The sequence below is a fragment of the Melanerpes formicivorus genome, unplaced genomic scaffold (genome assembly GCF_026170545.1).
Source record: "Melanerpes formicivorus ecotype bairdi unplaced genomic scaffold, bMelFor1.0.p_v2 SCAF_7, whole genome shotgun sequence".
Taxonomy (NCBI): domain Eukaryota; kingdom Metazoa; phylum Chordata; class Aves; order Piciformes; family Picidae; genus Melanerpes; species Melanerpes formicivorus.
Window position 1 is genome coordinate 3,447,013 of NW_027142359.1, and position 14,498 is coordinate 3,461,510.

A 14,498-nucleotide genomic window follows, 5' to 3' on the forward strand; every position below is an offset into this window, starting at 1 on the left:
TATTAGAATTTCCTGGAGGATAGGAGGGAAAAAAAGAAAAGAAAGAAAATAAGAGACTGTAGATAAGAGGAAAAAATTAGAAAGAAAATTTGCCTGCAATTCATCCCATCCAATACATTAACCTCATTTCTTTCTCCACAACACACAGATTTGTGATTCTAGATGTTAGGTGACAACCAAGTGAGGCAGTGACCAGGGCACTAATGCAAGAAACAGTAAAGGCAAATGAGGTATCTGCAGAATTTACGGAAAAGTGAATAAATGTAATTTCCAGTTAACCAACAGGACCAGCACCACAGGGCTACGTTAAGGGACAACCCAAATCCAATTGAGCAAGATGAGAGTGAGGTGGAACCAGAGACTTGATATATTAGGCTGTAACTGGATCCTCCTGCAGTGCAGTGGAGAGACAGAGTGCAGTGAAGCATGCACCTCTGATAAACACCAGGGAAGGAGATCTGCAGCTCTGGTTATATCTTAGCTGACACCTAGCCCTGTATCAGAAAAATAACAATTGAAGATGTTGGTGTTTTTTTTTTTTTTTTCCACTGACTCCACATTCAATTTGCTTCACTTTTATTTTCTTGCAACATAAAAACTACTTTGAAATTCATCCCACGTGGCATGGCTGGTGACCTGAATTGTAAATGTGCAGCAAACAGCATGTAGCAAAACACACAGCTCAGATCCCCTGGGTACTCACTGGGGGAGAGGTTACATCAGGAGGAGTGGACATGTCCCCAAAAAGCTCTAGTTGGGTAACAGCCTGTAAAGAGGAAACAAAACAAAACCAACACATTTCCATTTATCATCTGAGGAGAAGAAACTGAGCTAACTTTTCAACTAGTAACAGTTAGCAATTTCCCAAAAGCCAGGTAGGCTTCAAATGGCAAGTCAAATGGAGGAAGCATGTGGGTTTAAGCTATGGGATTCTGATATTGCAGATGGACCCAGCCAACCAACACATGACCCTATAAAAATGATTCCATAGGGATTTTGTTATCATAAGACAGAAAAAAAAGAAGGAATAAAGCATGAAAAAACTATCCAGAACAGGACTGGATTCATTATTGGTCTGTCCTTAACTCCATCGATGACCACCAAGCGTGGTTCAGGCTAGTTCTTTTCCCTGGCTCCTTTTCTAAACCCTCATTTGAAGGTCTTAAAACACAACAGCAGACTATGGAAGTGACAGGAGGATGCAGTAGAGAAGGGCTTTTAAAGTGCTGCCTGATTTTCCTTTGCCCATGGGACAGGTGTGACCTGGATAAGTGGACTCGAAGGAGGCTGCACAACTGGGTTATTGTAAGCTTGCACCTCTACCTTTAACTCATGCTAGAAATGTTTTCTCAGGGTGTCCTTCAATTTGATCTCAAAATAGGTCACCAACACTGGTCTCATTCAGCTGGACCAGAAGAGAAAAAGTACTTTCATAATAAGGAGCACCTTGAGTGACTGCACAAAGCAAGCTCCTTCACATGTCCTGTAATAAAGCTCTCTCTTCCACACATCCGCCTCTGTAATCCAGTTCAGATGGAGTCCAGCTGCAAATCAGTAAGGCATGATTTACTTCTAAACTCAAAGAGGGTAGATTTAGACTGTATGTAAGGAAGAGATTTCTTACACTGAAGGTGGTGAAACACTGGCACAGGTTGCCCAGAGACGTGGTAGAAGCCTCATCCCTGAAAACATTCCAGGTTAAGCTGGATGGAGTTCAAAACAACCTCATCTAGTTGCAGATGTCCCTGCTCACTGCAGGCGGTGTGGACTAGGTGGCCTTTAATGTTACCTTCCAATCACAGAAACATTGCATGATTCTATAATCCCTTACAGCTCTGCAGGAAACCTAAAGCCCATCAACCACCCTTATCAAGGTGATTATTCTGGAAAGCTTTGATGGAAACTCAGGAACTACTCCTTCTCCACCACCTTGCTCCTGCTTACTGGCTTTCCCTCTTCCTTGCATTGTACCTAATCACATCCACACCTGTGGGAAGCCACAATTCTCTTTATGAATGAGATTTAATGCAAATTTTACTTCAGTTCATTGAACCTCCTCCCCAGCTTAGGCAGGTAAACCTTGCAGCTTTGTATCACAGGTATAGGTTTGAAATTCAGTTGAGTCTTGATCTGCAAAGGCAGACTCTTAGCACTCTGGACATGAACCGTGCCGGCTGGTCAATCTTCACAACCTACCAGAGAAGCAAGAGCCTTCTAAGTTTTCTACCTGCCCTCAACCTTCTATTATAAATGATCCTTTAAGCAGTATATCCCAAATATAATTGTTTTAAAGGGTTAAATACTTTTGCAACCTAGTCTCTGTTCCCACATACAAAAGCAACGCTACAATCACTTAGACCTGGATTTGTCTAGCAGCTTGGAGTATTCTCAGCTTTATGTCTAATGATCTACCTAGGGGTGAATTATTTCACATTTCATCATGTCATGTCTTATATTAAAGAGATCACATTGCTTTAGTGCTGGGACAATATATTTTCTTCTGATGGGCTTATATATCCCTCTGAGTATCTGAATGGAAATGGAAAAAGGAAGAAAGAGGAAAATTCATGTTTTCTTCAGAGCACACCAGCTCTGGTGGACATGACCAAAACATTGCTAGAAGTAGCTTCTGCAAAAACAAAACAATACATAAACAAAACAAAACAAAGCCAAAGAAAACAAAAAAGCCAAAAAGTCACTTCTGCAGTGTGTGCAAACACAGCAGGTAAATGTTGTTAAAATGCCCAGAAAAGCTGGAGGAATGACAACAGTAGCACTCGGCTGGAAATCCCTTCAAGCCCCTCCTGTAGGCACTACTGACTCAAGAGATGCCAGGTGACTCCAAATCACTAAAAGAGCCACTTTCTTCTCATCTCTCCAAACCACTTGTTCAGCACCCCCCCTAAATCTGCTCTTTTCCTGCATCACTGGTGTTTTTTTCCACTCCTTTCTCTGGTTTGTTACGCAATAACCTGTGTCCTTTTGAGGAGGCCCTGAGCAAAGGCTGCCGCAGCACTTCCTTCCCAGGTGAAGAAATAGGAGAGCAAGCCAGAAGGGATGTGAAAGGGCAGGACACACATGATTACATAGAACTGTCTGTAAAGTTATACTTTTTTTGTGTGTGGTTAAAATATTATACATTTTATATCAGTATTGAAAATTGACTTTTGAACTCAGGATTATATGGTGTGGACTTGAAAGGGGGTGACTCAGAGCTCTGTGCCTCACTATGCCTGTAAAAGGGGAAGAATAATAACAGCAACACTTTGCAGAGTGCTTCAAGGTGATGGATCTTTGGAAACTCTTCACAGATATAATTCTGTTAGAGCTCTTAAGAAAAACTCTGTAGATGGATTTCTAAAGAGGCAGCTGTGGAGAGTGATAGGAAAGCTGCCTTCACTGTTGTAATAAGCACTCATTCACAAGATTCCCCAGGAAAAGGGAATAGTTTTACAGGGGAAGTATATCTTAAAGAAGAGCAACATGAGCTACAGAACCATATCAGAGAATGTAAAATTATGTGGCAACATAACTTCTTCATTTATTTCCCAGTCATAGAACATTTTTGTGTTAGAAGGGACCTTTAAAGTTCACCTCATCCAACCCCTCAGCAGTGAGCCAAGTTGCTTGGAGCTCTGTCCAAACTCACCTTTTTAATTTGGTTTCCATGGATGGGGCATCTACCAACTCCCTGGGCAACCTAGGCCAGTGTTTCACCACCCTCAGTGTAAAAAGGTGCAACAGTACATATGTTTTGCTTTTTTTTTCCTTCCAGACAACACTTGGAAGTGGGATTTTAAAGTCCCAAACAGTTCAGATCAGGATTCTGGATCTAATTTTTCCCTGCAACCCAATTCTAAGCTTAAACGAATGAAGGAATCTTCTCTGACATAGATATAGTTTCATCCATTTGCAGCATATGAGATCCTGGACACCAAACAGTCATCTTTTATTTTTTGTGATTTCACCCATTCTGCTTTTTTTAATTATTCATGCCTGATATTAGCTACGTTCCAGTGAAGTTAATCCCAAACGGAACAGTTTCAAATTGCACGATTCCTACAGTTGATTTCATCTATATTTCCTTAAAACATTTTTAGTGTCACAACCTTACCTGAGTGACTGAAACAAGATTTTCATCAATGTCCAGCAATAAGTTTCCATTCTGCAGCTGTAAAGCATGATTTATGAAATGAAATGAATGATTTATGGAAATGACATGAATTTCTGAGCATGAAAATGATAACCTCCATAATTATTGACTTCAGTACTGAAATGAAAACCCTTTTCATCTTGCAGTTAGCACAGATAGGAAATCACACAGCCAGAAGCAGTGAGCCTGAGTGCTGCTGGGATGTGAGGCGAGCACACTTTATTTGTGCTAAGCCTCTGGGACTGACCCTACTTTGGCAGGGTGGGGGGGGTTGGACTGGATGATCTCTGGAGGTCCCTTCCGACCCCTGCCATTCTGTGATCTCATCTTCCAGTGTATAAGGCAATATTACCACTTGCATCATAACTATTTGTTTTCCCAGGCATACCCAGTGAGCTCTGATTCTGCTTACAGAATGCAATTTCTCAGTGGCTTGCTGAAAGAAAGAACTTGACTGACGGGACAGATGGGCAGAATCCAATGGAACGGCATTTAACAAGTCCAAGTGCCGAGTGCTGCACTTTGGCCACGGCAACCCCATGCAGAGCTACAGGCTGGGGTCAGAGTGGCTGGAGAGCTGCCAAACAGAGAGGGACCTGGGGGTACTGATTGACGGCCGCCTGAATATGAGCCAGCAGTGTGCCCAGGTGGCCAAGAAGGCCAATGGCATCCTGGCCTGCATTAGGAATAGTGTGGCCAGCAGGAGCAGGGAGGTCATTCTGCCTTGTACTCTGCATTGGTTAGGCCACACCTTGAGTACTGTGTCCAGTTCTGGGTCCCTCAGTTTAAGAATGACATCGAGAGACTTGAAGGTATCCAGGGAAGGGCAACAAGGCTGGGGAGAGGCCTTGAGCACAAGCCCTATGAGGAGATTGTTTAGCCTGGAGAAGAGGAGGCTCAGGGGTGACCTCATTGCTCTCTACAACTACCTGAAAGGTGGTTGTAGCCAGGAAGGGGTTGGTCTCTTCTCCCAGGCAACCAGCACCAGAACAAGGGGACACAGTCTCAAGCTGCGCCAGGGGAGGTTTAGACTCAAGGTGAGGAGAAAGTTCTTCACCGAGTGAGTCATTCGTCATTGGAATGAGCTGCCCAGGGAGGTGGTGGAGTCACCATCCCTGGAGGCATTCAAGAGGAGATTGGACGTGGCACTTGGTGCCATGGTCTAGTCATGAGGTCTGTGGTGATAGGTTGGACTCGATGATCCTCGAGGTCTCTTCCAACCTTGGTTATACTACCACTTCTATCCTTGGGGTGGATATCCCAACATAAAATCAGTTTTGGACAGACAAAGCTCTAAAAGCAAGTTTGGGGAGTAAAATAGCTTCCTTTTAACTAAGAAAATTATTACTACCAATGTAAATGTATTTAAGATTAATATTTTCTTTCAAAAGCAGTATTTAAGATTACTTACATAAGCCTATTCCAGTCATATTTAAAGCCACAGTTTGTCTGTGTGTAAATATATGTGGGTGTTCTCTGCCCACACACACATAAATATGTAGAGGAATAGAGATATGCACCACAAATTCTCACTTCAGTGTCCTCAGAATCCTAAATTTCAGATAATATTTATTGCAGTGTTGGAGATTCGATTCTTTAAGAAACAAACATAACAGCAAGTTATCAAAAAATTAAATCTCAGATGACTGAGAAGCTTTGTGCAAGTTACCATCCAGTCAGCCCATGCCATCTTAAACCAAAGAAGTGCAAATAGCTCAGAGCCTAGAAAGGATTTTTTTCACCCCTCATCTCATCACAGACGTGACGAAATAAAGAAACTGGCAAATGGCAAAGGCTAAATGAAGACAAAGCCTTTGTGCCCAACCTAAGAATCACAGAATCACCAAGGTTGGAAGAGACCTCAAAGACCATCAAGTCCAACCCATCACCACAGACCTGATGACTAAACCAGACCAAATCATCCACCTTCTTGGAGCCAATAGCATGTTTCCCCCAGCTCCAGGTAGAGAAAGTGTGAAAAAAACCTGTGTCCATTCATTCAATGAACCCCACGGACCTCGAAAATACTCTCAGTATGGAACCAGAAGGGTTTACAGCTCCTGGAAAGCCCAGCTTTGATCAGTAGTTAATCACTTTTGATTCTGACAGCCTGTGATAGCCCAAGCCTCTGTTGTCTCAAAACAGTGCCTGATGGCCCATTATTGTCTCAAACAAGGTGTGACATAATAGACAGGGTGCTGGTTTTGATGGCCTTAACAGCATCTGGGCAGATGGCTTGACAATGAAAAGAGATAATTTCCGAAGAGGTGGGAATTCCCTCAACCAAGGGCACCACTGACAGGCCAGTGGCACCCTTCTGTGCACACCTCTCTCTATGACTTGGAGAGACACCTCCCTCTGCCAAAAGGGTATTAAAAGGACCACATCTTCCAGGGCCCACCTGTTTTATCTACCACAGAAAACCCTGCTGGAATGTACACCCACCACCAAGAACTCGGACTATGCCCATAAGACTTTGCAAGAATCAAGGGTGGTGGTACCTTTCTTTCCCCCTAACTTCTTAACTCTCTATTTTTTCCTTCTCCTCTTTCTCCCTACTTCCCCTCTGCTCTTGTCCAATCTAACAAACCCAACTTAGTATGACCCCCACTGCTACCCAGGGTTGGCTGGGGATACTGGGTCATGACACAGCCCCCTTGTTTAACACCCCCCCATCCTCCAGCATCCCAGGATGTCGCTCTGAAGCGGATCCTGTTCCCAGCCACACCGATGGCTCTGTGAAAACAACTGAGCAATAACCAAATCTCAGCACAGAGGAAATGTTCAGTGGACCATTAGAAATTCCCACCTGTGCCACAGTGGGACCTTACAGAAAACATGTGTCCAGCATGTCACAGCACATCCCCAAGTGCCCAATTACCATGCAGCACTTGAGCTGCGTCTTCCATTAGCTCATGTTCTGCATCACACACTGGTGAGGGGACACTTCCTTGGGGGGAAATATCCCTCCCGATTAGAGCATGGAACAGCCGGCAACAGCAACCAAGTTGAGGCTGCAACACAGCTACTGAGGGCAGAATTCGGCCCCTTGAGCCTTCCTCGGCTTTGCCTCTTCAACACAAGGTGCTTAACCTTCATGGTTAAAGTCAACAGCCCTCTGCCCCCCTCCCAAGAGAATGACAGAAAATAACCCAAAGCCTGGAAAGATGTTCCAGCCCTTGATCTTCCTTCTAGGATTGCTGTCAGTGGATTTCTCCACAGAGTGATGTAGAAGCTTGCTTTAATTATTCAGAAAATGCATCCCCCTGAATATAAAAACACCCCTACAGCTTCGGCAGCCAGGAACACACCAGGCGCCTGCGACCGGCTGCACAGACCAAGGCGGAGGAGAAAGTATTAATCCTTGTATCGTGGTGACATTAAACCTATAATGAAAGCTCCATCTTTCTATACAGCCATGTGAGACATATTGTAAATCTTTTAAACATGAAATATGTAAATCTGGCTCCTTAAAGCAGCAGCAGGCTTTTTAAACCACTCCAGCCAGTAATGAAACTCTTTGTGAGGCTTTTTCACCGCTCGCTAAAGAAAAACGGTACCCAAGAGCTGGAGAAAAGGAGTACAGAAGCAATAGCAAGAGATAAGTAAACTGCAACTTTCATAAACCTGAACCAAAAGCAATCCACCTCCACCACAGCCAAGCAATCTGAGAGGCATCTTTTCTAAGCACTGCAAAAGTTCAGAGTTTAAAAGGGAAATCTAGGAGAGCAGCATGAAGCACCTTGTTTCTTTCACTCCTGCAGACATGAGCCAGAGGTATTCAACTTCCATTACTCAGTCTGGTTTTACCAACAGCAAGGGATCTACACTGACTTACAGCATGAGAAAACCTGCTGGATATTGCTATACTTGTGCAAACAGAATGATAAAAGAAGGCCAATGCCATTCTGTGGTGGATTAGAAGGGCTGTAGTTAGTAGGTCAAGAGAGGTTCTCCTCCCCTTCTACTCTGCCCTGGTGAGGCTGCATCTGGAATATCATGTCCAATTCTGGGCCCCTCTGTTCGAGAAGGACCTGAAGAAACTGCTTGAAAGAGTCCAGTGCAGAGCCACAAAGATGATTAATGGAGTGGAACATCTTCCTTATGAGGAGAGACTGAGTGAGGTAGGGCTCTTCAGGTGGGAGAGAAGCAGACTGTGATGTGACTTCAGTCATGTTGATAAAGATGTGCAGGGTGAGTGCAAAGAGGATGGAGCCAGGCTCTGCTCAGTGATGCCCGATGACAGGACAAGGGGCAATGGGTGGCAGCTGAGACATAGTAAGTGCCATGGAAACCTGAGGAATCTTTTTTTCCCTGTGAGGGTGACAGAACACTGGACTAGGCTGCCCAGGGGGGTTGTGGAGTCTCCCTCCAGAGAGATATTCAAGACCTGTCTGGATGCGTTCCAGTGTAATCTGGTATAGGTGATTCTGCTCTGGCAGGGGGGGTTGGACTGGATGATCTTTTGAGGTCCCTTCCAGCCCCCAATATTCTGTGATTCTTACAAAACAATGTTCTGAAGTCTCAGAGAATTAAGTGAAAATGGTGCTAAAATGCATGAAAAAGCTACACAGTAATTAACTTGTACTCTTGATACAGGGCTCAGCAAGTAGAAAAAACATTTAAAAAGAGTATGAAGGACACTAAATATAGCAAATAACCAGCAATTAGTAATTAACCTTTGAGCTGGGTATTAGCTATTCAAATCTTTTAAGGCAGCAGAGAGCTTCAAACTGCATTCAGGGTAAGCATTGTACCCCCAGCCCAGTAGAAAAGAGGGATCCTCCAACTCTGCTGCTTCTCTGCATTCCCAATTCCCTTCTTTTAACATGCCTTTCACACTGGAAGTCTAATGACGAGTCAAATGATTAGTCAAACTGAAGATTTTTGTTCTGATTTTAGTGGCAAATGTAAATATTTTGGCTATGTCAAGTATTTTTCCCGATGGCTCAAATCATCATTTTAATTAAGCAGAGCTCCCGTTATTTGCACAACCTTCCACAACAAGTGTTGATGCTACTATGAGCTCCACGAGTTGCAAGCAGCTTGCTAATTAACTACAAATCATTCTAAAAGAAAAAAAACAACCCCAAAACAATTAGAACTATAACAAAGGAGCATGTCAGACTCCTGACTAAACTGATCATCACTCAAACCACGTCTAGGAGGTTGAGATACACTGCAAACATCCAACAGACACATTGTTTTCCTGTAAAACTGCTGCTGGATTAATGAAGTAGCATGATAACTCAACAAAGAACTGCTCAATTACTCCCTAATTAAAGAGAATTCACTGAAGAATATGTGCAGGAAGAAAAAAAAAAATTGCCAAGACCTTTGCAATCTTCAGCCTCCCACAGACCTTAAAGATCCTCAAATGCCAGAACCCTTCCCAGTCACAGAGGTGATGGCAGCCACAAAGTTTTCATTGACCCAGATGTACTCCAAACCTTTTTGTTGTGAGGCTTCTGTGAATATTTGGGGTGATCCCCAGGTGCTGTAGGCCACTTCAGTCACATGGGCTGCCTAAAACTACACCAACTGCTCTTCCTGCAAAATGCAGGTATTTGGCCATCCATCACTTACACAGGGTTCAAATCCAGTGCCCAGAATCCTGAGGGACATAAGTGGATGAGAAGCTGGGCATGAGCCAACAATGGGCATGTGCAGCCCAGAAGGCCAATGGCATCCTGGGCTGCATCAAAAGGAGTGTGGCCAGCAGATGGAGAGAAGTGATTCTGACCCTCTGCTCTGGTCAGACTTATCTGGAGTACTGCATCCAGCTCCAGAGTCCTCAGCACAGGAGTGGCATAGACCTGATAGAGCAGGTCTGGACGAGGGCCATGAAAATGATCAGAGGGCTGGACAACTTCTACCATGCAGACAGGGTGGAAGAGTTGGGGCTGTTCAGCTTGCAGGGGAGAAGGCTCTGGGAAGACCTTAGAGCAGCGTTTCAGTATCTGAAGGGGACCTACAGGAAGGCTGGGGAGGGACTGTTTAGAAGGGCTTGTAGTGATGGGATGAGGACCAATGGTTTGAAACTGGAGCAGGGGAGATGTAGGTTGGACATAAGGAAGAAGTTCTTCACAATGAGAATGGTGAAATACTTGGACAGGTTGCCCAGGGATGTGTAGACTTTCAAGATCAGACTCAATGCGGCCCTAGGCAGCCTGATCTAGTTGGAGATGTCCCTGCTGACTGCAGGGGGTTTGGACAGGATGACCTTTGAGGGTCCCTTCCAAGCTGATGCATTCTGTGTCTCTGTGCTGGTTAAAAGTGCTGTTAGTCAGTCCTGTGCAGTTGAAGAGGAGGGACGGTGAAGGATAATTGACATAACATTCTACTGAGGAGTGTTTGAGTGAACTGCTTCACTGCTGCTCGAAAGCTTCCTTTAAATTAAGGATCTCTTCATATGATCAAAACACATGCTTGTCATTTGTTTATTTTCTCTTCCTTTGAAGGGAATTTAATTCTCAATTCCCTGTGTACTTTAGTTAGTTACTCTTACAGGTAACAGTATTTAAAATGCCTCAATTATCACTTCTCTCTGACAGACTCTTACAAATTGAGTCCAAAAGTGACTCTAGCTCAGAGCCAGACCCATGCTGCTCCCAGTCAACACAATGTCCAAGCTAATTCAGCTTCCCAGAGCAGAGAGGATGATGGTTCAAAGGTCCCAGCCACATGATCATCTCCTCCATATCTTCTCCATGGTGGGTTCAGAGAGCGTGGTACACACCAGTAACACTACACATGGTTCAAAGATGACCTTTAAAGGTCCCTTCTAACTCAAACCACCCTATGATTCTATGATCTAAAAGAAATGCAGCAAGTCCAGACATGCTGTCACAAGCTACAGAAGCTGTTGTAATCTGTATTTACATTTACTATGGAGTAACCAGCCTCTACATGAGTCTTCTAGAAACATCAGCCTGGCCTCCTGGAAAATTCAGGTGTTTAAGTGGGGCTTTTTCCTGTGGATGCATTCCAAACAAACAGTTGCACAGCTGTTTATGCCAGTGCTGAGTGAGGCTTTTATTCAGAGTTTTGACTTGCACTTTGCACAGGTATGCACAGAAGCAGAAAGTACAAACCAGCAGAAGATGAGGCCCATGGGTCTTGCTAAAAGGCAAGGAAATAAAAACAACCCTGACAAACTTCAGTGACCTTTTACAGTACAGAAGTAATTAAACCACCGTTAATGACAGATCTTGACTGGTAACAAGCACACCTAACACAAGGTCCAAACAAAACAGATGTGTCAGCTACCTGCCCAACATACCAAACCTGCCCCACGGCACCAAGGGATCTGCCTCTCCTGAGTCAGCTGAATGTGGGACCCTTCTGCAGCATCAGCAGCTCCCCTCTAGCCCCAGAGGAAAGAAAAAAAAACACCCCAGAGCTACAAGCATCTTCTGACATGACAGTGAGATGCGAGCAACAATGCTGGAGATCACCTAGCAACATCCACTGTGGCTGCCCAGAGGATAACACAGGGCAGGTGGTGGAGGTTGCAGAGGGGATGGTACTCACACAGCAGCCACACAAACGGCTGATGTGTGCAGAGGCTATTACAGCAAGGGCCTCCTGCTACAGCACATGTCTCGCTATGCAGGACAAGAATGTGACAACATCTCACCTTCAGGGCTCAGCTGTTCCCTTTGGCATGGTGCTAAATGTTTCCATTACAAGCCAGCAGAGATAATATAGGTATTAAATCAAAAAGAAAGCTGAGAGGAGGAGCAGACAGGGCAGAGGTGTTTCCAGAGCTGCACAAAACCTTCTCAGGATATTTAGTGTAAGGTCTACAGTACAGATATTGGGATGTATATCCACATCTGTCTGAAGAAAAGGCAAAGGCCCACCAAGACATCAACCCCCCCCATGCCTTGAGAGATTATTATTACAAACTATTAGAATTTCAGACTTTGTAACAAGTAGCTGTGCTTGATAAAAATGCATGTCCCACTCTTCAGCATTAAACCTTGGCACCAGGGTTTGACTGAGTGCTACCAAGTCAGGGCACTGGAACACCGGGGGCTGGGGTAGCAAATGTAAATAAAAGGAATCAGCTTTGCCAGCACAGGTTGTCAGAGATAGGTTTGGACACTCTTTTTCTTCTCCTGTTTGAACATTTGGTCCTGAAAGCCTGATTGTGGAGGTTGAGGTCGATGTCATCTGTCTCTGAGTTGTTTCTGTAAAGCCACTGATGGACACCCAAGCAAAAGTCAGTTACAAAGCTCTTCTCCAGACCAAATACCATAGAAAGAAATCACAAATCATTAAGATTGGAAAAGACCTCTAAGAGAGGGAGTGCAACATCTCCCTTATGAAGAAAGGCTGAGGGAGCTGGGATTCTTTAGCTTGGAGGAGACTGAGGGATGACCTCATTCATGTTTATAAAGATGTGCAGGGCAGTGTTGGGAGGACTGAGCCAAGCTCTGCTCTGTGATGTCCAGCAAGAGGACAAGGGGCAATGGGTGCAAGCTGGAGCAGATGAGGTGCCATGGGAAGAGAAGGGAAAACTTTTCCAGTGTAAAGGTGGCAGAACCCTGGAACAGGATGCCCAGAGAGGTTGTGGAGTCTCCTCTGGAGACTTTCAAAACCTGCCTGGATGCATTCCTGTGTGACCTGCCCTGGGTGATCCTGATCTGGCAGGGGGATCTTTCGAGGTCCCTTCCAGCCCCTAACTTCTGTGATCATTAAGTCTAATTGCCAACCCAACCCAACACCTTCCATTTGTAGATGATTGTGAAGTTATCTGAAAAGCTGCTCTGAAGTACTTTATTGCAAGACATTTTGGTGTGCTGTTTCTCCAGGGACTGACTTTCTGTCTGAGCTAGTGGAGTGCAAGGCTGTTCATGCCTTCCAGATGACCCCAGACACAGCTCCTCTAACATGAGACTCTAAGCCCAGCCAGAATTAAAACTGAGCTCTCCCAAATGCAGCTTCCTAGCTCAGGCAGAAGGATCAGGCAGCCCTTATGGTTTCTAGAACTGAGTATGCTCAGATGTAGCCCCGCTTCATCTGCTCTTTCAATGTCTTGTCCTCGAGGCAGCCAAATGACTCCCTGTCCAATTCCACCCTGGCTTAACGTTGGGCACATTGTAAGGCAGCAGCTTGAATCTTGAGAGAGCAGTAAGATGAGTTGTTTGAAAGCCTTCATAAAACTGTAAGCAGATAGCTCAGATATTTTAACAAGAGGAGGAGGTTTTACTGTGATGTGACTGACAGTCTCCATGAAGGGTATTTACAGTCTGACTCCTATTACTAAAAACACCACGACAGGTAGGACTTGATGTGGATGTCTAATGGGGAGATGATGGGAAATTACGACAAAAAGAGCTCATCAAACACTTCACTTCTGTACAACAGTTACTTTCACAGACACAACTACAGCTTCTAAGTGGAGCATGTACTACTTAACACAAGCTTTTTGGGGAAAACTTGTTTTGTCTGGCTTGATGTCTGCTCTTGGAGAATGAAGGACAGGAAAATTGGTTGGCTGTCAATGAGTTCATGTCCAAGTGGAGCCCCTCAGGGGTCAGTACTGGGACCATCTTTGTTGGTGACACGGACAGCAGCACTGAGGCACCCTCAGCAAGTTCGCCAATGACACCAAGCTGTGTGATGCTGCTGACAGGCTGGGGGGAAGGGATCCATCCAGAAGGACCTTGACAGGCTGGAGAGCTGAACCCAAGCCAACCTTATGAGGTTCAACAAGACCAAGTGCAAGGTCCTGCATCTGGGTCAGGGCAATCCTAGGCACCAATATAGGCTGGGCAAGAACTGGCTTGAGAGCAGCCCTGAAAAAAAGGACTTGGGGATGCTGGGGGATGAGAAGCTCAACATAAACCACCAGTGTGCACTTGCAGCCCAGAAAGCCAACCAGATCCTGGGCTGCATCAAGAGAAGTGTGACCAGCAGGTTGAGGGAGATGATTTTCCCCCTCTACTCCACTCTGGTGAGACCCCACTGGAGCTCTCATTACATGAAAGCTCTGGACATGCTGGAATGTGTCCACAGAAGGGCCACAAGGATGAGCAGAGGGCTGGAGCTCCTTTCCTATAGAGATTGACTGAGAGAGTTGGGGCTGTTCAGTCTGGAAAAGAGAAGACTCCGAGGAGACCTTACTGTGGCCTTCCAGTATCTGAAGGGGGCTACAAGAAAGTTGGGGAGGGACTTTTTAGGGTGCCAGGGAGTGATAGGACTAAGAGGAATATATCCAAGCTAGAGGAGGGCAGATTTACATTAGACATCAGGAAGAAGTTCTTCCCCATGAGGGTGGTGAGACACTGGAAGTCTCATCCCTGGAGGTTTTGAAGGCTAGGCTGGATGTGGCTGT

The 14,498-nt window shown here is 45.0% G+C and overlaps 1 protein-coding gene across 14 annotated transcripts in view; it reads right to left on the minus strand.

The window, feature by feature from the left end:
* Nucleotides 1-14,498, minus strand: part of DAB1 (DAB adaptor protein 1) — a 539,237-nt gene that overhangs the window by 18,853 nt on the left and 505,886 nt on the right. For 11 of the 14 annotated variants that reach the window (XM_068140690.1, XM_068140688.1, XM_068140689.1 and 8 more), the window contains 2 exons: nucleotides 4,115-4,171; nucleotides 704-766 (listed from right to left, as the gene is read on the minus strand). In XM_068140690.1, coding sequence (XP_067996791.1) covers nucleotides 704-766; nucleotides 4,115-4,171 — 120 coding nt within the window. The remainder of the gene's footprint in view (nucleotides 1-703; nucleotides 767-4,114; nucleotides 4,172-14,498) is intronic. The other 3 variants (XM_068140697.1, XM_068140701.1, XM_068140694.1) reach the window with 1 other exon arrangement.